Source organism: Spermophilus citellus, assembly GCF_964194105.1.
Source record: "Spermophilus citellus genome assembly, chromosome: 9".
Lineage (NCBI taxonomy): Eukaryota > Metazoa > Chordata > Mammalia > Rodentia > Sciuridae > Spermophilus > Spermophilus citellus.
Window position 1 is genome coordinate 123,594,425 of NC_138191.1, and position 23,248 is coordinate 123,617,672.

The window sequence follows — 23,248 nt, forward strand, 5'->3', positions numbered from 1 at the left end:
TCTTCAGCCAGGAGCTCCCGGAGGGCCTGGCTGGGGCTTCCCCACACCCAGAGGTGGCCTGGCCCGCGGCGGGGCCTGTCCACAGGGCTGCGGCTGGCGGGGAGCTGGACCAGATGGCCTCTGACTTCCAGAGGGTGGCCCTCGTCGCTGGGTCCCACCCTCGCTCAGGCCAGCAGGCGGACCCTAAGGCTGGCTCTGCCACTTCCTGGCCATGCTTGCTATGGTGCCTTCTGAGCCTCTGTCCACAGGATGGGGACACTTGAGGACCACAGTGCGCAGAGTCCAAGTGTTGCCAGGGCCCTAGATACAGCAGGTGCTCAATAAACGCCATTTCTCCCTCTTATTCCAATATCTGTGCCCTGAAGTGCCTGGATGGGACCTCAGGTCCCTGGAGAAACCCAGGGACAGCCCAAGCCCCAGAGAGCAGGGCCCAGAGGAGACAGAGGGGGAGGAAGGGGCTGAGGTCCCTCCCAGGTGCCCCGGCTGGACTTGGCACCACAGGCTGCTCTTGGGCCACATGGCCGCCCCCCCAGGGCCCTGGACTCCCCGCTGCCCAGGAAGCGTCCCAGTCCTCCCTCCGCAGAGGCTCTGCTGCAGCGGGAGCTGGTGATAAAGGCACCTCTGTGTGTCTCTGGGGAAGCGGGCTGGGGGCGGTAGGGGGGCCACAAAGCTCCTGCAGCTGTGTGTTTGCAAACAGGGGCGCCGCGCGGGGCGGAGGGGCTGAAAGCACTAATTGTCTTTAATTAAAGGAGGCTGGAGGCGGCGCGGGCGGCGACAAAAGAGATTTCCAGCCTGTGAGCAGCTTCAGCCTGCGCAGGGCCGGGTGGCCGGGCGCCCTCCGCTTTGTCCCCGTGGGGCCTGGCCCTGTGGCGGGCACAGCCAACACCTGCCTGGTGGGAGTGGGGGCGGGGCAGGGGCCACGCACGCGCAGTAGGACTGTGAGACAGAGATGGGCTCTGGGGACCTGGGGACACCCCCTCTCATTCACGTGCTCAATACGTATCTGTGAACCCTCGTGGGGTCAGCCAGTGCCCAGAGCTGGGGCACCGAGATGGGACAGCCCCACGTTTTGAGGACTTTACATGCTAAGAGGCACCCCACGCATTGACGCTGCTATGTGGAAATCAGTGAAAATGAACCCGGTTTCATCATGCCCCCTCCCCCCCCCCCCCGTTGGAAAGCCGCCTCCTGGGACGTCCTCGTCTGCAGAGGGCAAGCTGGCATGGCTCTGAATCCTGGCGCTGTGTGACTGTGAGTCAGTGACCTCACCTCTCTGTGCCTCAGTTTCTCCACCCATAAAAGGCAGTGATAAAGCGGCATGTACGTCCGCAGGTTGTGTGAGGATTACGGGTTATCGTAAAAGGCTTGCACCAGGCCCTTGGCAAACACTCATGGCCATTAGTCATCTCTTCATTTACCCAACTTCGAACTCAGTCAAGGTCCCCAAAGGCACTTGAGGAGGGAAGAGGCTTTATCTGTGAGGCTGGGCTCCTATCCCAGCTCTGCCAGTCACCTGCAGGGCACGTCCCCAGCCTCTGCTCCCACCTACCCAGGGGGGCTCTGCAGGCGGGGACGCCTCCAGGACTGCAAAGGCAGACTCCTCTAAGAGCCGGCCTCGGGGGCTGCTGCTCCCTGAGGCATACAAATGGGCCCTGCGTCCCCAGCAGCTCAGGCCCTCTGTCCTCGCTGGTCCACCTCAACCGTCTGCAGCCCACTCGCACTCACCTGCCTGAGTGTCCCACCCGACTCCACCACCTACCCCCCACAGACACACTTGAAGGCTTGCTGACCCACCCTGGGTCCAGGATGGGCAGGGGACACTGTCTGATCCCCTCCTGCCCAGCTAGCTGGACCGGGTGGTTGTGAAAGGCAGAGGAAGAGGACAGAAGGCAAGAGAGAGGGTCCTGAGGCAGCTCCTCAGGCGGTGGGAGGGGAGGTCAGCTCTGCAGGGAGGGCTCCAGGCAGGAGGAGGAGTAGCCCGGCATGTCCCCCTGGGGGAGCACACGGCCCACACCCACTCTGGGCCGACTGCTCCTTGTTCAATCTATTCAAGGGTCTTGAGGAGGAAACTGAGGTTCAGAGAGGCTGGGTGTGGCTCGAGGCACCCTGAGAGGGCCAAACCCGAGCACCACTCCGTCCTTCAGAACCAATAAGCCAGGCCTGTGCCCAGCGTGGAGCCCAGGATGGCAGGTGGGGGACGAGGGGGATCTAGAGGCTGGCGGCTCCTCCCACGCCTGCGGGACCCGCCCCCAGGGGTCGGCAGGACAGGAGCAGGGAGACCCCCAGAGTGACACCAGACTCCAGCTGGGCCACACCCGGGGGCTGGACCCCACCTCTGAGGGCCTGGGGCCAGCACTGCTTAGGACAGAGGCCCTCCAAAGTGTGCCTGGGCAACTGCCCTGTGACCCCTGACCCTTGGCCCCTCAGTCTGCCATCACTGACCTCAGGGCCAAAGGACTCGATGGTGGCTCTGGTCCAAGGGAATGGGCTTCCTGCTCCCCTGCCTCCGCCGGGCTCTAGTGTGCTGGGGGGTCCTCTCACCTCCCGGCCACCCGAGCACCGGCGTGTGGCGGGCAGGACACTGGCCTGTGGCAGTGCATCTGGGCCTCGCGCTGAGCCCTTCCAGGCCCAGCGTCCTGCCTCCATCTTACACAAGAAAGAGAACAAGACTGAGCCAGGTGCCCCTCTCCAGGCTCGGAGGGGACGGAGCTGAGCCAGACGGGTGTCGGCAGCTGCGTGAAGTGTCCACTAAGGCCACGGATTCCGCAGGTCTGCAGCCGAGGAGCCCGAGGTGCCGCCCTGGTGAGGGTGGCCGGCCCCGCCGGGTGGCCGGCAGGTGCTGGGGGTGGTCAGTCAGAGACCTGGGAGCCGTGGGGGAAGGCTGGGGCTCCTTCCTGACCCCAGCTTGACCCCTGAAGCTTGTCTCCAGCCTCGGCTCACCCAGGTCCCCTGGCCTGTCCTGGCAGGTAAGAGGTCCCCTGCGGGCCGGAGGGAAGGAGATGGGGAAGGAGATGGGGAAGGAGATGGGGAAGGCGCTGGAGGGACGAGGGAGGGAGGGAGGGAGAAGCAGGGGAGGCAAGGGGGCGGGGAGGGCAGGCGCAGGTGGAGCCAGGTTAAGGCACAGACACCAGGGGGGGGGCGGGGAGCAAAGGAGGGGAGGCAGGTGCTGGGGGTGGTCAGTCAGAGACCTGGGAGCCTGTGTGGCTGGGACAGCTGGCCACGAGGTCCAGGAAGAGCCACCCAGCCCTGCTCGTCTGGTTCCGAGGGTGACATGCGCTCTGGACCGGCCCTGTCCCCGGGGACCGTCCTCTTGTCTGTAAAGTGGAGTGGTGACTCCTGCGCTGGGGTGGGTCAGGGCAAGTCAGCGTGTGGCAGGCACCAGCTCCGCCAGAGATGCCCGCTCCCTTGTCACACCTGCCTCCTAGCCACTGTCCCACCCCATGGTGACTCTGACTGCAGATCCTGAGCACCCGAGGGCTGCCAACCGCCACAGGTGGCCATCGCTGCACGGCCCAGGCCTCTGGGGCTCTGGGTGCGGGGCCTGCCAGCGCTGGCAGCTGTGGCATGAGCCTGGGGAGGGGTGGGCAGGTGTCCGCCCCACACACCCACCCCTGCCCTACCTCTCAGGCCCGAATGTCGGGGCCCCACAGGCTATTTCCACTGGTCTGCCAGGTCTCGGCTCAGGTGGCCCTTCCTCCAGGAAGCCCTCGGGGACTCCCACCCAGGCTGGTGTGATCTTGTCCCCACCTCCCAGTTCTTTCCGTGGCCCTCAGTCCTCAGCCCCCGTCACATACTCCACCCTCTGTGCCTCTGGGTCTCCTTGTCTCCCCACCCTGCCATGAGCCCCAGGAGGCAGATCTGCCCAGGGCCTGGCACACAGTAGGCCACGTCCAGAGGGGCCGGGGCATTTGCTGGTCCAGTGTCTGACCAGTTCTGTCTGGTACCACTTTCCCCGAAAGGCCCTGAATCCACGGCCTGGGACACCACATCCCCCCTGGAGGTGGCCTTGGGGATACTCCTCATCCAGGAGGTCCAGGCAGGTGGGTAAGGTCAGGTGGCAGGAATGGGGTACTTAAGAAATCCCAGCTCTGCCAGGGGCTGTCCTCATGCCCTCCAGGAGGGCCTTTCTCCCTGGGGGGGGGGGGGACTCAGTTTCTCCAGCTGTTAAACCAGGAGGGTGACAGTCATGTTGGTGGCCACGGAAGGGCATAACCTGTACCCTGAGGCTGGAGGCTGTGCCAAGGGGTGGCTGGAGGTAGGAGGAGCTCGGGAAGCTCTCTCTGTGGCAGACCCCTTCCCATTTCATTTCTTAGGTCCCCCCACTCATATAGAAAGTGCTTTGCAGATGAACTTGGAGGCCACGTCGCTGCCTGCCCTCCATGGAGCCCCCAAGTCCCCTCCTGGGTGGGAAGTCTGGCTCCCCTGCCCTGTCGTGGGCAGCCCTGAGCTTGGCTGCCAGCTCTACCCTCCAGACCTTTAATGGGAACCCGAGGACCCGAGGGGCATCACCGTCCCCGAGCGCCCCTGCGGGCTGGAGCGGCCCACCCCTCACCAGGCGCGCCTCCCCATCCCTCCCCTCCCCAGCGGGATCCCGCGCTCCGGCCCCTCCTCCACTCTCCGCAGGGACATGACATTCACCAGCGTCGCTCGGTCCCATCTGCAGCGCCCCACCCCCGGCAGCTAATCCCCACAAAGCCCGCGCAGGGCGCAGCATGACAAGCAGCGCGGCGCGGCGGAGCGTGCTCGCTGGGGCCGAGGCGGGATTCGGCGCGGCTGTCACTCTCGCCGTCCGCGCCTCTAATTGGATTCCCAACACGCAGAGGTCAGCAGAAAAGCCGGGGAGAGGAGAATCAAAGGGAAGGGGCGTCTGCGAGATAAAGAGAGGCATTCTTCCCGGGCCACAAAGACGGCAGCGCGAGGGGCGGGGGGACCCCGCAAGGGGCTGCCCATCTGGAGGGGGAAGGGAAGGAGAGGGATGCGGTGGCGCAGGCTGGGGCCCCTCTCCTCTAGGCGGGTGCCACCCTATCTCGGCGCCAAGCCTTGGGCCTGGACGCCACCTGCCTGTGGGGCCTGGGCATCCTCCAGGCCTGGCCCCTCACTCCTGCCTGCTCTGGGGGTTCGTGGATAAGACTCAGGGGTCCATGGAGCTGAGCCCCGACCCTGCCTGCCACCTGCTCCCTGGAGGTTCAGCAAGTCGCTGCAGTTCTCTGGGTCTCAGTTTGCTCCTCTGTGGAATGGGGACAACACCAACCACCACCTGGGGCGGTGGCCAGCGTGAAATGAAGGGACCCGAGCAGAGAGCTTGGAGCAGAGGGTCCCCAGGGCAGGCAGCGTGTGTGTGTCCCCCTCCCAAAGCTCCTCCACTGGCCTGTCCAGCAGACACCAGCCTCCGACCTCCAAAGGCAAAAGCACTTCATGAACATCACGGCAGGACAGAGGGTGGACAAGAGGTAAATGACAGTCCCCAGCCGGGGTGGGGGCTTCACCCCTTGTGCTCACGTCTCCTGGACACCCTACGTGGCAGATAAGGAAACCGAGAGTCGGGAGTGAAGAAAACCGGCCAGGGCCGCGACTCCAGAAACTAGCAGAACCTGGATGGGGAGCCTGACCCCTAGTCTGCGCCCCACGGCACCCCTCTGGAGCCCCCTGTTCTCTGTGCACGATGAGCAGCTTCTGTGTGTAGGTGCCGGCACACAACCAGTGGGGGTCGGTGGGCCAGGGATGGAGCCCGCTGCAAAATTGGCCCTGTTTGCTTTAAGAACGTCGGATCCGCTGACTTTGGTTCATGAAAGAGACAAGAAGAGGACCTCAAAGGGAATTTCTAAGAGACAGAAAATCAATGGCCCTGACATCCTGGCCCCCAGAAAGTATCACACACACAGACACACGTGCGCATGCACACACACATACACACACACACACATTCACAAATACCCAATTTCAAGTGCACGTGCATCTGGTTTGATACACACAAGAGCACAGAAACACACCCAGCTGGCCCATCTCCCTGAGGGTGTGTGTGCACCTGTGCAGACCCGTGCCATACGACCCAGAGAGTGTGCTCGCACGGTGGCACAAGGACACAGGTGGGCACCCTCATGCACGGATGGATGCATACATTTGTTTGACGCAGTGCACGCGCTGCTACCCAGGCTGGCTGATTGGCACACCCATGCGTGTGCTCCCCCTTCACACCAATGTGTGAAAAGGCACACAGCAAAGGGTAGTCATGACCGACGGCGGCTTCAGGGTGACCCACGTGGGCAAGCACGTGTGCAAAGCCCACTCCTGAGAGGTAGGAACATGCTCACTGGCCCAGAGGTGTTCCCCTGGGCAGATGCTGGAGCGGTCGGCGTGTGTGAGCACACGCAAGCCCACGGACACACCCCAGCAGCCCTGCACACGCACTTGCTTAAGAGGGACACTCGGCGCTGACCCAGCACATGCGGTGCATCCCCCGGGGTCTCCAGGGAGCTCCCACAGATCGACAGCTCTGACAGCCGGGTATGGGGGAGGGCGGCCAGGGCGGGGGTTGCCAGGGATACGGACGTGGGGCTCCCAAAGCTACACAGCCCGCCCAGGAGCACAGAAAGGCCAGCGACCACTCTGGGGTCTCTACGTGTCGCTAATCAGATGGCGATGGCTGTAGAGAGGGAGGCTGGGAACTCAGTCGGGCTTCCCAGGAGCCAGTGTGACCCTGCTGGGTGCCAGGTGAGTTCTTCAGAGTCCCCAGGAAGAATCTCTTCTTCTAATACTAATGTGAGGCCTTAAGCCCAGAATTTGCTGAGGACACAGGGACAGAAATAGCTCTGTCTGGTGCCCAAGCCTCTCCCCAGGCCAAACCTCCTGTTCCATCCAACATAGTGAGTTCAGCAATCGCCCTTTATTTGCTGTGTGGCCTAGAGCAAGTCACTTGCTCTCTCTGAACCCCAGTATCTTCATATACAAAAGGGGATGGTGACCACTCTGAACATTTCGAGAGCAAGTTCCAGGCTACGGTCAGCAGGGTGCAGTTGGCTGACCATGAGCCTCATGCCGGGTGCTGTGCTGGACACATTCCTGCCATTATTTCCTGAGTCCTCATGCCTTGCCTGTTACAGACATTTGTTTATTATGCCCATTTTATAGACGAGGCGATCAAGGATTTGGGAGGTGGATCGCCAGCCCAGGGCCACCCAGGTGGATCCGATATTCGAACCTAAGAGGCTGGTTCTTTGCTAAGCCTTCCTGCCCCCAGGAGCCTGCAGGTGGGGCAGGCAACGTGGACCCTTACCCTTAGATGGTCACAGCTGCCCTGGTGGCCTCTTGAGGGCCACAAGGACCAGGTAGGATAGAATCAGATGGAGCCACTGAAGTCCAGGGGAGGGAGGCCAGGGGTCCACACTCTGCCAGGCCTCAGGCGAGGTGGGTGGAGAGGCCAAATTCGGACCAAGTTACCTGAGTCTGTGGGCTGTGCCCGGGCTGCTCGACGTGAGCACCTTGGCTGGCTAAAGCCATGTCATTGCTCAAGCACAAATTAGGCACCTGCTGCATGCCCAGGCTTGCCTGTAATCCCCACGTGCCTCCCTGTCACATGCGCACACGGCCCTGCTAACAACACTGCTGGGTCCTCCCTGGGTTGCCCTGGAGGGGAATCCTGCCCCCCACCCTTCTCCTGTCTTCTGAGCTCCCTCCATACCTCAGAGCCTCCCCCAAACCCTGGGAAGCTGGGACTACTGCCCCCCTTTATCAGCAGGGAAACCAAGGCTCAGGAAAACCTGGCCAGGTAGGTCTCAAGGGTGATCAGTGGGAAGCCCCTGTCCCCAGCACTGTCTGCGCAGCTCCTGAGGGGAGAAAGGGACGGATTCTGGTCTCGCGCCACCTGCAGGCCACCGTCAGGCCAGGGGAGGAGGACAGCAAGGGCTGAAACCACATTTACTAATGACAAAGTCTGCACCAAAGACACTTCCTGACGCCTCTGGTCCAAGAGGATCTGAGATCTTAGGGGACCCCTGAGAATGGAGGAGAGGGACCTTCCTCGCAGACCTAGAAACACCGTCCTAGCACAGACAGGTAGGCAGTCCATGCCAGGGCCTGGGGAGACCCCGGCCTGTGCCAGGGCCCTCGCTAGCAGGGCCACTCATCAGGGTTGGGGGTTTCAGTCTGAGGTTTACTCATCGAGAACCTCCCGCGAGTCAGCAGCTACAGCAGGGACCAGGGAGGCAGCAACGTTGGACCTGGTGGAGCCAAGTGCCTGCCGGGAAGACGGGGGTGGGGGGCTGGGGAGGTGGGGGGGGGCGGGGGAAAGGGCAGCAGACACACCGGCATGTGGGCTGGCGACGGGGTGATACAGAGAAACGGGGGACGGACGCCCACCTGCACTAAGATAAGGTGACCACAGGGGAATCTCAGAGACAGAGAGAGAGAGAGAGAGATTCTGGGCAGAAGAAGGGCCAGGGGTCGGTGTGCAGAGAGGGCGGGAGGGGTGGGAGATGGAAGGAGAGAGGCCCCCAGAGGGACCCGGCGCGGATGCTTCTGTGGGCCGCAGGACCTTGGCTTTGGTGGTGTGGGTTGGGGACTCTCTGTTCTGGGGAGCCCTGGGTCTGCCGGGGGAGCACAGAGGCAGGGGTGGGTGGGGGCAGGAGAGGGCACCCGGAAACCTGGGGAAGGGGGTCTGCCCTTCGGATTGGCCCAGGGAAGGCCTCGGGGCCTGCGGGACTATGGGGCCACCCAGGGAGAGGGACGGGGGACGTGGTGCAGAGGTGGGAGAGGGGCAGGAACAAGCCTTGAGGCCCCCAGAGAGGCAGGAGGGGCCCCAGCAGAGAGTGGGGTCCCACAGGGTGGCTGCTTTCAGGGACGCGGCCCTGGACTGGCCACGTGGAAGGTCACCGGTGGCATTGACCGTTGAGTGGAGTGGATGAAATGCTGGATGAAGGTGGGTTGGCTCAGGAGAGGGGGGCGGTCTCAGCAGCCAGGGGGCCCCAGGGCAGAGCCCACCAGTGGCCTCATCCAGGTCCCAGCTCTGACCCCTCCCAGCCCAGGAGGCCCAGTGCCCAGGGAGGCCTCCGTGTAGCCTGCTGGCTCCTCCCAGACCCTCTGCTCTCAGGATGAGCCAGAGGAGGGCAGGGGGCGGAGAGGAGGGCCCTGGGCCGCTCTGCAGTCACCTCCCTGGGCTCACTGCCATCGGCTGGGGCCGTCCCTCAGCCCCTTCCTTAGGGGGGCGGTGGGAAGAGAGGACAAGGGGAGCAAGTGAGAGGGGGCAGTGGTGTCGCAGTTGGCTGGACGGACAGGCGTGTGACCGCGGCCAGAAGACAACTCCCTGCGACACCACCTCCCTCGCAGCCAGGGCGGGAGTCCCAAGGCCAGGCCACCCTCAGCGGCCTGTTCACACGCTGCCCAGCCTGACCACTGTCCTCCCCCAGGACCTCCTGGGGCTCCAGGGGAGCCGCCAGCCTGATGTCTTGGAGACAGCCAGGGACTCCAGAGAGCCCAGGCCCAGGAGGCTGCAGCACGGGGCTCCGGTCCCAGCTCTGTCCCCTGAATGTTCAGTGACCCCGGAACGTCCTGTCTCTCTGGACTTCAGTTTTCCTGTGTCAAAAATGTCCCCTCCCTCTCAGGTGGGTGACATTCAGGTCACAGTATCTCCTGGGGGAGACCAAGGGCCACACGGGGCGTGCGGAATGAGTGCTGCACATGCGCAGGACGTCACAGTCACCAGTGGCACTTCTGCCCCAAGCTACGGGGGCGGGGGGGGGGGAGCGGACCCCTTGGTGTTGGGTGAAGTTCTCAGGACGCCCCAGTTCTCACCCAGCCCCAGCCCACGGGTGAACAACCTGGCGAGGCCCCCTCCATGCGGCAAGGCCTTGCTGGGGTCGAGTTGGCTTCAGGGGGGTGTGTGAGTTCTGCCACGGAGGAATCAGCCCTGTACTGTCCCCTCCTTTCCAGGGCAGAGGTCTCCGTGCCAGCCTTCTGCGGGCTGTGTGACCTTGGCCAACTCTCTTTCCCTCTCTGAGCCTTGGTTCCTTCTGGGAGGCCAAAGTTCACACGTGGGGGGTGGGAGGATGGGCAGAGGCAGCAGGGAGGGGGCTGAAGACAAAGGGCCCCGGGAGGGAGAGGCCAGAGCAGGCCAGTGGGACCTCGGCCAGCTGCTGCAGCGCCATGAAAATCTCTTAACCACACAGAATTGTTAACGGCTCCCAAATCTTGTTGTACCACAGGCTTAGGAGGCTTAAACTGTTAAACGCATAAACTTCCTCAATAAACCGGCCTCTCCTGCGAGATCCAGAGCCCAGCCAGATGAAAAGGCAGCGGTGGAGGGAGGGAGCTTCCCCAGCGGTTTATGGCCCCATGGGCGTGCTCTGCAGGCCTCGTGCATCAAACCTGTCACCCTGGTGTCATGGGGTCAGGAGAGCCAGTCTGGGGCCGAGAGAGGACAGCACAGGGGCTCCGGGGTCAGGTGGCCCAGGTTCACGTCCTACCCCTTCCTAGCCATATCCCCTGGGGCAGCCTGTGGAATCTCTCGGAAGCTCAGTTTCCTTTTCTGTTAAATGGACATGACCTCTACCAACTCCACCGGATGGCCAGGTGTCAGTTGGACACCACTTGTGAAGCAGAAATCAGAAGTGGGAGGTACAGGAGCACAGACCTGCCTCTGCCACCTGAGAGGGACGTGACACGGCTTCCAGAGGTGGTGGGCAGGAAGCACTGGGTGGGGACAGATGGGGAGATTTGCTTTCTGGGTAGAGGTTAGTCAGGTGGGGGACCCTCAGGGCTTCCCCACCCTGGGCCTGACCTGGGGTCACGCTGCACCCTGCCCCACATCTCTGAACAGGAAAGCAGCTCACCCCTCAAGGCCAGGCCTGAGAAGCCCCTTGGGTGGCCCCTGTTGGGCGAGCCCCTCCCACTGTCCTAACCACGGTCCCCAGGCTGGCTAGCTGTCACATTCTTTGCAGCCCACCACGTGGGGCTCCTCCATGACCTAGAGGTGGGCAGGGCAGGTTGTACTGTCCCCATTTCTCAAATAAGGCCACCGAGGCTTTTCCCAGCACACCCTGCTGCTCACTCTTAGGTTCTTCAAGATGGCGGCTCCGCGCCAGGTGGATGAGATGGCGGACCTCAGGTGTGGTGGAGAGCTCATCTGGCATCGGTGTGCTTGGTTAGTAAGTTGCCCCAGCCTTGAGTCGGAGAAAGCCAGGTTCAAATTCTGGCTCTCCAACTTAGTGCTGAGTGGCCTTGGGCAACTTGCTGACCCTCTCTGGACTTGAGTCTCATCATTTGTACAATGGAAATAGTAAGATCAATGGCAGATTCCATAAGACCAGGGCAGCAGGGCACTTAGCTCGGTGCTGGACCCCAGGTGGTCCTGTCGTGGGCCTTGCCAGGCCTCTCAGCCCTCGGCCTTTGACAGCAGAGGCCCTGAAGTCCTGGGGGCCCTTCCCTCCTCTCTTTGCCAAGAGCCCCCTGTTCTGCTCCCCGCCCCGGGGGGGGGGGCAGCAACCTGTCTGGAGAACAAAAAGAAAAAAGTGGCCCTTTCCGATGGCCTTTTGCTGGCCTACTTTCCACCTGTTCTTCTCCTCCCATCCCCCAAATCGCTGGGAAATGGCTCCTCCTCCAGGAAGCCTGCCCAGCTCTCTCCCTTCTCCCTGCTAAGCACCCCAAGGCCGCAGCCATGACAGGAGGCCTCTGGGCCTCTGCACCTCCCCCTCCTCACCTGGCCAGCTCCTGCTGCCCCATAAGGGGAAAAGGGTTTCCAGGAAGCCTCCCCTGCCTGTCCTGCCCTCCGCAGCCTGACACCTGTCCCTGCACCTCTGCTGTCCACAGGCCACTGTCAACCCTCCAGACTGGATGTCCTCGAGGGCAGGGGCCAGATGGACCTCTCCCAGGACCCCGACGCCTGGCACATTCCTGGCACACACAAGGCCTCAGCAGGGGCTGGCTTCTGGTTCTCCACGAGGACATCTCCGACCCCTCCAAGGAGCAAAACACCAGAAGCTGGCATTGGGTGACCGCCGGCTAGGTGGACGGACAGACAGATGGATCGGAGGATGGATGAGGAGGGGGAGGGGAGGGTGTGGAACTGTCCCAGGTCTTCAGAGCAGAGATGTGGGCAGCTGGAGCGCATTGGCCGGGTCTCCCTCCAACCCTTCCCCAGGGGCTGGCCTGTGTGGTCTCGGCCCTCGCCCCTGCCCAGGGTCCAGAGGGCCCCTCCACCCCCGCCCCCTCCTCCAGCTGCTGTCCCCACCCTGCACTCAAGGGAAACAGGAGAACTTTCTGGCGGGGGTTCGGCCTCCCCTCCCACCCGCGTTCTAGCCTCACGCCCTTCCCCAGCAGCGGGCCCTGCCAGGAGGCCTCCCTCCTCCCCCCGCCGCCGCCTGCACCCCACCCCGCGGCCCCCCATACATCTGGGCGCCTGGGCCGGGCTCTGAGGGAAGGGCTGGGCCTGGAAGCAGGGTGGGAGGGAGGCCACCCTCGGGTGGCCCAGGATCCCACTCCGGGGCCCAGAGAGGAGCCGGGCCCCTCCCTCCCAGGATCCTGGGAGTGAAACAGAAGACAATGCGGGGGCCTAAGAGGCGGCGCTGGGGGGCACAGGGGACGGCTGTCAGAGGCGGCCACCGCGGGACGCCCCGCCTGCCTGTGGGTAACTTGGCAGTGGGTGTCCAGAGCACCAAGATCCCACGCCTGGAAACGTATCCTGAGCGACTGGGCCAGGAGCGGGAGCCGATGGTGGACTGGCCATCCCTGGGCCAGCCGCGGGGTGGACGGTCCACGCCAGGCTTCACTCCACTGCGGAATTCTGGGAGCCAGCAAGGCCCTGAGGAGACCCGACAGACACCCGCAGGGCGTGAGGTGAAGAGTGCTTGGGGCGGGGATGTGGCAGGGACGTGGCGTGGTGGCCGAGCCTCCGTGGCATGGGCACGGCCAGGGCTTCCCTCCGGGCACCCGCTCCCCCCTGACTTGCAGCAGGAGCGCATTGTTTTTCTTTAAAAGAAAAAATCCATACGTGTGACTCCTGTCACCTGGGGCGGGCTCCAAGCCACTCGTAGCTCGTGACCGTGGTCCTCCCTGGGTGACGGGGATGTGGGAAGTTTGAATTTTCTCTTTTTTTTTTGCTCATCAGCAATTTCTGAAGTTTCTACAAATAGCTCCCATGGCTTTCACAATAAAGAAAAGTTATTTTTTCCTCAAAATAAAAAGCTCATCAGGAAAAAAAAATAAAAAGAACAACACACAGGAGCCGCCCGGGCGCTGGGCCTCCTCTGGCTCCCCCCCATGTCCCAGTCTGGCCCCTGCTCCCAGGCCCTCCCCAGTCCCGCCCTGAAGAGGGGAGGCCGAGGTCGGAGGAGGTCAGCTGTGTCTGAGGTCACTGGGCCAGCGAGAGGCGGGGCTGGGGTTTGAAACCAGGTCTCCAGAGCCAAGGTCAAGCTGGGCTGGGCTGAGAGCAGGGCCAGCAGCCGGCAGGGCTGCGGGGGCTGCTGACCGCCTGCAGCTGCGGCCTGGGAAGTCCTGGCGGCAGCCTCGAGCAGCAGTACCCCCGCCCTGGCCAGGGCCCCCCCCCAGCTAAATGTCAAACCCCACTGAGCCGGAGCCTTCTGCCAGGGGTGCCATGGGCACTGTGCCCACCAGGGCCTGTCCCCAGAGCCACTGCAGGGGCACTGAGGTGGGCAGGGCCCCCAGAGGTGGCTGGGGTGGGGGGCTCCCACTGGACCGGGGAAGCAGGGCTGCCAGGAAACAGGGATGCAGAGACAGACAGCCTGGGGACAGGCAGCGGCCCTTCCTGATCCAGCCAGTAGTGACTGGAGAAAGTGGGGAACAGGTGGTGGGTGGGGGCTGCAGGAGAGGAACTCCAGGGACCCCCCACACACCTGCTGGCGGGAGGCCCTGGGGTGTGATCCCAAGGAGGCTGGGGACTGTCACAGGGGAAGGGGAGGGGACTGAGGTCTTTCGAAGGGAGTCCTGGGTGTCCTCACCTGGCAGGTGTAACCGCCAGCGACGGCCCAGATCCCCCGGTCGATACAATGGGACCAGACAACGAAGAGGGGACAGTCATTAAGGGAGGGGACAAAGCACGGGCCTCTGTCAGAGTGCCCGGCACCGTCGCAGGGCAGGGCCTCATTCCCCAACAACTTGCCCCTCCGCCCCCCAACTCCACTCAGTCTTCCCAGCTTTCGTGCCACCTCTTCCTGGCCCATGAGACCCCCAGGCAAGGACACCTTCTTCCTCGTGCTCTCAAAGTGCTCTGGCAGGACCATGCCCAGCCTTGTCCCCCATGTCTGAGTGCCCAGCTCACCCAGGAGCCACTGACCCTGAGTCTCGGGTTCCTCAGGGACCCTCTGCTGGGGACGGTCCTCCTGGGTCCCACAGAGCAGCCCCACCAGCTCGAAGCCCACCTTTCTTTCCTACAGCAGGTCCTCCTGTCACACAGGGTCTCTGTGCACGCAGGACCGGCTGGGACTGGTTTATTGATTGTTCATTAACATTTCCCCTTGGAGTCCCCCATCCAGACTAAGAACTCCAGGGGGAGCGAGCGTGTCTATTTTGGTCATTTCTGTTGTCCCAGCATGTGTCTGCTTCACAGTAGTCCTCAACACACATTGGTCAGAGGGCTAAATGGCAAACAGTAGGTACTTAATACATGCTTGTTGAATGGCTGGCTTCTCTCACTGATCCCTGCACACAGTGGGCACCACAGACAGTGGGTGGGAGTGAACCAGCTTAGCTTTGTAAACTCACTGTGCTGGGAAATAGGACCCTTTGTTAGCCAGTGCTGCCTTCCCCCCGGGGTGGTGGCCACTTGCTATGGGGCCTCCCCAACTCATCTCCCCAGGACTCCGTCCAGTCTTGTGTTCTGCACTGTATGTGAGCAAAGCAATGGAACTTTTCTGATCAGATGATGTCAGGATATTAAATGGATCTTTCTGGAATATACCCTCCAGATTCTGCCACCCTACCCTCAGGGTGGATGCTCCCTGGGGCGGGGTGGGGCTGGGCTTGGGGTCATCCCCTGGGCCTTGAGCCCCAGCTTGGTCTGGCTAAGATCTGTCTTCTCCGTGCCTGTCTGAGCTCAAGGTCCTGGTTCAGAATCATGGGGGCTGCTCGGTTGCAAAGCCCAAGCCCGGGCACCTGGGAGCCCTGTGACCAGTCCTGGGGAGGAGGTCCAAGCCAGACCCGGGAACCCGCGTTTCTGCCAACTTTCCAAATGATGCCCATCCACAGTAAGAGTGGAGGATCCCGGAGCAGGGGCGTGAGAATGTGCTGGGCGGCCCTCCGAAGAGGGCTGTCGCTGCCCCTCCTCCAAGCTCCTGACCGCCAGGCCAGCGTCTGAGGATGTGGGCTGGAGCAGCCCTACGTCTGGGTGGCTGCCCACAGGCCACATCAGCAGCTGGATCACACCCTGACTGGCCCCCACGCCTGACCGGCCCCCACGCCTGACCAGCGGCTGGGCCTTAGGTGAGCTGGTGAGTCCAGGGGAATAAGGAGCCGAAGGGAGCCAGGGCTGGGCCCAGCCTGCCCGGCATCCTCCAGAACCCTCCCCACTGGCCAGGAGGGCACCTCTAAGGTGGCCCTGTGACCGACCTTTGGGAGCAGGGGAGCAGACCCTTCCCCTGAAGCCTGCGAATGACACCACGGTCCCCATCAACAGAGAGGTACAGTCCAAGCCCCCCCTGGATGGCCGATCCGGGAAACGGTGAGACGGACACTGGGTTGGTTTCTCGGCTGAATCTTGGGGTGATACTTCAGCAGCAGTCGAGGACGCGCCTGCCATCCCGTCTGAGCCCCGCTCCGGACGCAGCTCTTTCTACATCTCCAGCTTTTGGCTCTGGCTGTACCCAAGCAGGCCCCCTCGCGGGCCAAGCTGCTTCACATCCCGAGGACGCATTCATGCTGCTTCGCCCCCCAGAAGTCCTGGGCCACCTACCAACAGAGCTCCCCCCGAGACAGCGCCCAGGGCACCTCCGCTGTGCAGCCTTCGGTCACTTTCTGTGCCCATTGCAGCCTAAACGGTTCCTATTAAAACAAGTCTCATGCCTCAGCCTCTGTCCATTTACAGGTTTGTGTCTCCCAGGGACTGAGTGCTCCAGGGGATGGCCGCAGCTGGGCTCTTCTCTGCATTACCTGACTCGCAGGACAAGGTCCAACACAGAGCAGGCCCGTGAAGGTTTGATGACTGAATAAACAACCAACACTGACTGGTTTCTGGTGTGCACCTCCCACCCTGTTATCTCTAAGGTTTGTTCTTTCCAAGGATATCAAGCCAAATCCATGCATCTGCTCAGTGGAAAAGCGTGGCCTAGCCCGCCAACGGGAGGCCATGCCCCTCCACCTCCGCGACCTATGACCGCCATGTAGAGCTGATGACAGACTTCACCAACCCTTGGCACCCCAACTGTCACCACCTGGGCTGCTGTTACTCACCGTGTTTCCTTAACTAGGATCCTGGTTAAAAGGGCTGGCTTTGGAGCACTCCCTGGTGAGAATCCCAGATCCCCCACTGACCCTCTGCATGACCCCTCTGAGACTCGGTTTCTTCAGAGAACAGAGAACCTTCCAGCGCATCATACAAAGTGGTCACAAGGCCCAGTTCACAGTGAGAGTGGAAATTGGGAGTGATCACAGGGCCCGCTTTGGCCACTGGGATGAGCAGAGAAGCGAGGCTCAGCCACTGCAGCTGAGCCTCTGAGTCGGATGTAATGTGTTACACTGGCCCTCCTTCGGTACTAATGATGGTGACATTCCTCACAGTGGCTCCTCCACCCACTTGGCTCCCAGAGGGAGGAGTCTCAAGCTGACCCACGATGCATGTGCAGCACTGAGTGAGAAACACACTTTCTGTTTTGTCGCGTCACCTTCGCTCGGCCTGTACTGACTGATAGAGCAAAAGCTCAATAACCGTCCCCTCCTTAACCTCTAGATGGCATCTAGCAATGATATTCATTTTCTTAAACGAGAAACTGTATCACTTTTGCAGTGAAGAAAAAGAAACACCATTGACCACCATAAATAGTCACATAGTAATTAAGATGAAAGGCCTCCATCTTCCCACCAGCCCACGTCGAGGGGCATGCCTCCTGTGATCTGCGCCTGGACCATGGTTCTGGAAGTGCTGTTTGGGCAAAGCCGGGGATTTGGAAACCCGCCACAGAGAGCCCCAGGGTCAGCTCCAGGCCTTTGCCCTGGCCAGCCTGGGCCCCAACTGCCGCGGCTCTTACCTCGGCAGACGGTGCCGTTCTCCACGGCCTCGAAGCCCGCTTTGCACATGCAGCGACCGATGGGCACCAGCCACTCGCCGTCCCCGTTGCAGTAGAGCTTGATGGGCACATCCACCTCCTCCGCGTTGGCAATGCAGCTGCCCCGGGCAGCCACCAGCGACGTGCTCTCGGCCCCTGACAGGGTCTCCTGGAAGACGGCGCCGTTCTGGATGACGCGGGGGCACTTGCGGTAGAAGACGCGCACAGCAATGAGGGACATGCAGCCGCCGTAGTCCTGGAAGGCCAGGTAGAAGCCACTGCGGGTCACGGGCCCGAAGCTGCGCACCTCGGTGTTGATCTTCATGACCCGGCCACCCAGGTCCACCTGGGAGAAGCTCTCATCGGCGGCAATGGTATCCACCTTCACCCACGGATTCTCCATCCAGTTGGGGAAGGTCTTGGTGGCTGAGTCAAAGTCAGCCTCGTAGTAGTAGAGGTTGAAGGTCTCCTTGCAGGAGCCGGGCACGCTGGGGATGCTGCTGCAGTCGCGCACGGAGAACTTCATCTCCACGTGGATGCGGTGGGCGCCGCGGCGACGGATAAACTTGGTCCGCAGCCAGTTGTTCTGGCTCGACTCAAAGACGTTGCACACCTGGTACGTCCGGATGGTGTTCATGTTCTCGTCGTAGCCGCTCACCTCTTCCCACTGCGGGGGAGATGCCAGTCAGGAGGGGGAGGAGGGCTCAGCCCCTGTGAACACCCCACGTGGGGACACAGACTCTGCCTTTGGGCTCCTCCAGTCTGAGATGGAGGAAATTCCCAATCGGAGGGGAGCGACAGAGCCCGGACTCTAAGGAACCCCCGGCTGGTCAGAGCCACGCACAATTCAGTGGGAAGGGCGTGCGGCGTGGCACTCCCCCAGGTGACACGGGTGGTGTGGCTCACTATCTGATAAAGAAGATCTGAACCCTGATCTCAGAAAGTGGCCACTTGGAAGGGAAAATTGGGAGGTCCCTGCGAGAGCAAGCTTCCTGGTGGGAGCTTCCGGTGTGGTGGGGAGGCGGATCTTCTGCCCTCTGGGAGCTCCCTGCCCGACGGGGGAGATAAGTCCTTGCCTCTGGGGACTCCTAGTCTGATGGGAAAGACGGCCCCCCGGCTGCCTAGGGGACCCGGAAGTCACAGTCCTTCCTCGGGGACAGCTCCCCTCTGGGCTCTCAGCTGCTGGGTCTCCTGGGAGCTCAGGCTGCTCTCGGGTGCCCTCCCTGCCTGGGACCCAGCCTGAGCGACACAGGGCTGGCCTCTGTGACCCAGGGCTGGTCATCTCCACGCACTCTCAGGCTGAGCTGGACCGTGGCCGAGCCTCCTTGGTTTTGTTTGGACTTGGGTACTGGGAGGCAGTCGGCCCAGGGCCTCAGGCTTAGCTGTCACTGGGCCACACCCCGGCCTGAGCACCTTTCCTCAACCTCTCTGCCGCAGACTGTCCCCTGGCTGCCTGGGTTGGAGTTCATCTACTTTCCCTTGGGCTTTTAGGGACATGGGGGCAGGGCCTCTGCAGCGGGTGGGAGCTCGCCAGGGGCAGCCACCTCTGCTCTCTCCTCCTGTGCCGTGGCTTCACCTGGGACCCTACGGCAGAGTCCTCCCGGCTTCCTGGCCAGGCCCAGTGCCCGTGTCCTCACGGTCTTATTTCTCGGCCATGATTTGCACAGGTACAGGGCCAGCGACCTCACTCGACCCAGGTCACGTAGACCAGGTCTGCTAGCTTAGGCTGCCTGGGACACAGCGTGCTGGCCCGATGCAGGCCCTGGTCAATCCCTTCCTCTCCCTGGGCCTCGATTTCCCCAACTGCCAAATGTGACTGTGGGAATGGCAGGTGACAGGGACGTCACCCTCCAGCGGGTGTTCTTTGTCTTTCTGCTGCACAGATTCTCTGGCCAAGTCCTTGCAGGGCAGAGTGAAGGCTGTGGCCTGGGGAGAGCAAGACATGCGGGCCTAGCGAGGCTCACTGGCCTGGCCTCTACTCCGATGGCGACCCTGACGCTCCCTACATTGCATTTAATTTTTTTTTTTTTTTTTTTGGTGGCACCATGTGATAAAGTCAGCCCCTTGTTACAACTGCTGCTCTTCTTCAGAACTTAATTAGAGCACTTAATTAGAGCACTCTGCCTTTCTCCCCTCTCTCTAATTAACATGCGGAGGCCCTGCAGCCCAAACACCCCAAATAATTGCGTCCGGGGGCCCTGCAGCCCAGCCTGGCCTCATTACTGGCAGGGTGGGGCCGCTGGGCCCAGCGGCCTTCGCAGATGGAAAATTGGTGACAAGAAAGAGCCACAGAAAGAGGCCTGACCCTGGGGCCCTGCCTATTGAGAGCGTAGGCCTGGGGGTAGAGGGGGGACAGTTCCCTGGGGCCGCAGCTGAGTCCCTAGAGGGTGGAGGGAGGGCAGGGCTGGGCTGTGGCGTCCAGGGTCCTCCCCCAGAAACCAGGGGAGGGGAAATGAATATTAAAATGGATGAGATGACAATGACGACGGTGATAATTAGTACAGCCACTCTCTCTCTCTTGGGGACCAACCTAGGCCCAGCTCTGTGTTAGACACTTTGCAGGAAAATCTCACAACAGCATCATTAGGACCACTTCAGAGATGAGGAAACCAAAGCTCAGACCTGGCAGGTGGCATTGGGACAGCGTCTTGGGAGTGTCTGACCCCCTAGCTTCTCCCTCTGCGCAGGTGCTGGGGAGAAAGAACTGCAGATCCTGCCCTCGGGAGTCTCAGGGCATAGGCACAGTCTCCACCCAAGGAAACACGATGCCCAGAACCAGAGAGTCCTGGTGTGATGGAGACCCAGAGAGAGAGACGGGTCACAGCCCTGAATACAAACCTGAGTCCTGGGGTGCAGCTCAGCGTGGAGTGTGTGCCCAGCAAGCACGGGCCCTGGGTTCCATCCCCAGCACCAAATAAAACAAACCCGAGCCCCTGCACTTGTTAGCCGCAGGGTCCTGGGCAGGTGGCTCTGAGCTTCAGCTAAAAGGGACTGGAGGTGACGTGTGCACAGGTGCCCCAGGCCTCTCGACACAGAGCGTCCTTGGGCAGTGAGAGCTCACTTTTCTCATCTGAAATGGGGGTTGTGTGAGTATCTACTTCTCAGCCTCGCCTGGAGGATTCCGTGGGATAAAGGCTGAATGCATCCAGCTGGTTGTCATGGTAACGGGCGCTCCATCAATGGTAGGGGATTGGGAGGGTGGGACATGAGCAGCCTGGCTCTGGGCCCTGAAGAGGGGAGAGGGGCTGGAATGTGAAGGGGCACTCAGGTCCTGCAACCGAGCCCGAGACAGCAAGGGGGAACCCAGCAGGGTCTGGGGACCACGGACTCACCCCTGATGGGGGATGCACCATCCAGCCCAGCTCTGCCGTCGCCGTAGTGGAGTCCATCAGCGTTTCTGTGGGGAGAGCAAGGAGTCATGGCCCCGCCCTGCCCCCCAGCAATGTCCCTCACTCTGTGGGGGGGGTCTAAGACTCCTCCCCTTCCTTACAGAGCCCCACCCACTTCCACTGACCCCCGTCATCGGGACAGCCCTCCCTTGGGACCCATCTCCTCCCCCATGGACCCACCTCCTCCCACACCTGGCCAATCATCCCCTCTAGGGTTCCGCGCCTCTAGGCACAACTTAATGGTCAGCCTCCTCCCCATCCCCTCAGCCGATCACGTCTAACGAGGTCTGTCCTTCCCTCATTTCGGTTGACTCGGGCAGGCAAGAGTCAGGACGGGGTCTCCTGGATGGGTTCCAGGGAATCCATCACCTAAGCCTTTCACTTTGATGCCAGATTTGGGTATCTGTGCACTTTTCAGCTTGCATCTTCAAATTCTCAAAAAATGGCACATAGTCCTAGACGGCCTGCACTGGCCCCTCCTGTGGCCCCCCCTCACTCTCTGGCCCACGCACCCTCACAGGGACCCCCGCTGCTGCTCCAGGACCTGGGATGCTACCTCCTCAGGCCTCGGGAACCCAGGGCCTCCTGTGCTAGGCAGCGCTCTGCCCCTGAGCTCACCCGAAGCCCTCAGAACACTTTTTGAATTGAATCGAACGGATTTAAATTGACCCCTTTCAAGCATTCACTCAACAAATAGATCTTCAAAGCTCAGGTGCCAGGCACCGTGCTGGGCACCCCCCAGAGGGAAACCAGCTAAAGGCCAATCCTAGGAGGGAGCGGCTCCCAGCCTGGTATTGGCCATGAGGCCTGAATGAAAAGGCTCCGGGACAGTAAGCAGAGAGACGGAGGAGGTCACAGTGGGACCTTCCATGTCCCCCAGCTCACTGACCATAGCCAAGAGGCACACGCTCTGCCGCGCTCCAGTGCCAGGCACGATCCCGCCCTCTGTGGCCACACAGCGCTGCTCACCGCGGTGCCCCAGGAGACGAACCCTGACCATCTGAGAGGCTAGCCCTATCCAGCCCAGGGCAGCTGAGGCACAGGGTGGGAGGGACTTCCCAAAGATCACACAGGAGTTGGTGGCAGGGCGGGAAGTGACGTCACCCTGTACATTTCTAGGCACCAAGACAATGAGTCCGACGGCCCCGGAGGCACTGTCCAGGTTCAGGTCACTGAGAAGGTCTCAGTGGGAGGTCACGAGGGTGTGAACTCTGTCACCGCTGGGAACCGAGGATAGGGAGGGAGGAGGCATCAGGCTAGAGTGACCCCAGTCAGACCCCTAAGCTGACAAGACAGGATGCAGAGGTGTCCCCAGGACCACCTGTGGTTCTGTTTGTGGCCACTGTGTCCCTCTGCCCGGGGGCCACCGTGGGGAGGGGTTGGCGGGGCGGGAGGTGCCAGGGACGGTAGAGCCGGTGCCAAGGGCATCTTTTTGATGGCAAATTGGAGGGAAGTTCCATTATGCAGCTTTGGAGCCGAAAAAAAGGGTTTCTTTTCACACTCCAAATGCTACAGATTTTTCTTCCTGGAGAGAACAAGGGCTGAACTTTTAACCTGTTTTCTCTCATCGGCCTCAGCCAGAGCCTCAGCCAGAGACGCGCCAAGCAGGGCTCTTGGCCTGGGCCCGAGGAACAGCTGCTGGGAGCCACGCGGAGCAGGGAGAGGAGACTCCGCCTGGGACCGAAAGGGGCCGTTGGGGGGGGGGTGGAGGCGAGCCCCCGAGCAGGTGGCCCACACCCCTTGGTGGGATTCCTGGGCTGACCCAGAGCAGGAGCGCTAGAAGTTTCCGTGGCCCAGAGAAGGAGGGCTGGGAACGGATGGCCTCATTCTGAGGATGGAAACTCAGGCCCAGGGGGAGCAAGTGACCGGCCAGAGACACCCGCTAAAAGTCAGGCCCAAGCCTGGGCTCCCCAGAATCCCTGGCTAGGGGCCACCTGTCCCCCACACACAGGCGGGGAGGGACACGGGGAGTTGCTCAGAGGGACAGACCCCTGGGTCACCAGCAGGAAGGGCCTGTGAAGTTTGTGGAACTAGAGCCCTGGCTCTGTGTCCCCACCACTGGGCTGGGACAGTGTCCCCTTGGTCCCGCACACTTCCGTCTTGATGGCTCCCTCTGCCTGCGCCAAAGCCAGGGAGGCCGGGCTCATGGACCGGGCCTGGAGGTCAGGGGGAGCTGATGTCTGCACCGTCTCCCGCTTCCTTGCCTTGGCTTCCTCAGCCTCAGCGTCCCTGCCTGCAAAATGGCCCAGCACGGGTGTGCAGGCTGATCACAGGCAGAGAGCGTCGGCTGGGAGCCCGCGCAGCTCCGTCCTCACTCAGTGGGTTGTTATTTTTAGGTGGGGCGCAGTGCTTTCTGGTCCACCCAGTGTCTGCCCACACGCCACTTCCTTTGGGCTCATTAAGTGGGCCCTGAAAGCGAAGGCAGGTCCCAGGGTCCCTGGCTCAGCCTGCCTGGCCTCCCGTCCCCAGGCCAACATCTGACAAACATCAGCCTCTGCACGGGCGGCCACAGGCTGTGAGGAGGGGCCGTCCCACGCCTCTGAGCTGCTCGCCAGAGACGCCCCAAGTTTCTTCTTTGTTCTTCTCGAACCAGGCTCAAGCCAAACTCCCTCCATCCTGTGGGGAATCTGGAGCTGATCTCGCCCAAGAACCTAG

The 23,248-nt window shown here is 61.9% G+C and overlaps 1 protein-coding gene across 3 annotated transcripts in view; it reads right to left on the reverse strand.

Annotated features, from left to right (window-relative positions):
- The window catches only part of EPHB2 (EPH receptor B2), a 149,791-nt gene that overhangs the window by 78,893 nt on the left and 47,650 nt on the right, over positions 1-23,248 (reverse strand). For all 3 annotated transcript variants that reach the window (XM_081306477.1, XM_081306476.1, XM_081306475.1), the window contains exons 2-3: positions 20,537-20,601; positions 17,187-17,871 (exon numbers count right to left, since the gene is read on the reverse strand). In XM_081306477.1, the coding sequence (XP_081162603.1) occupies positions 17,187-17,871; positions 20,537-20,601 (750 nt within the window). The remainder of the gene's footprint in view (positions 1-17,186; positions 17,872-20,536; positions 20,602-23,248) is intronic.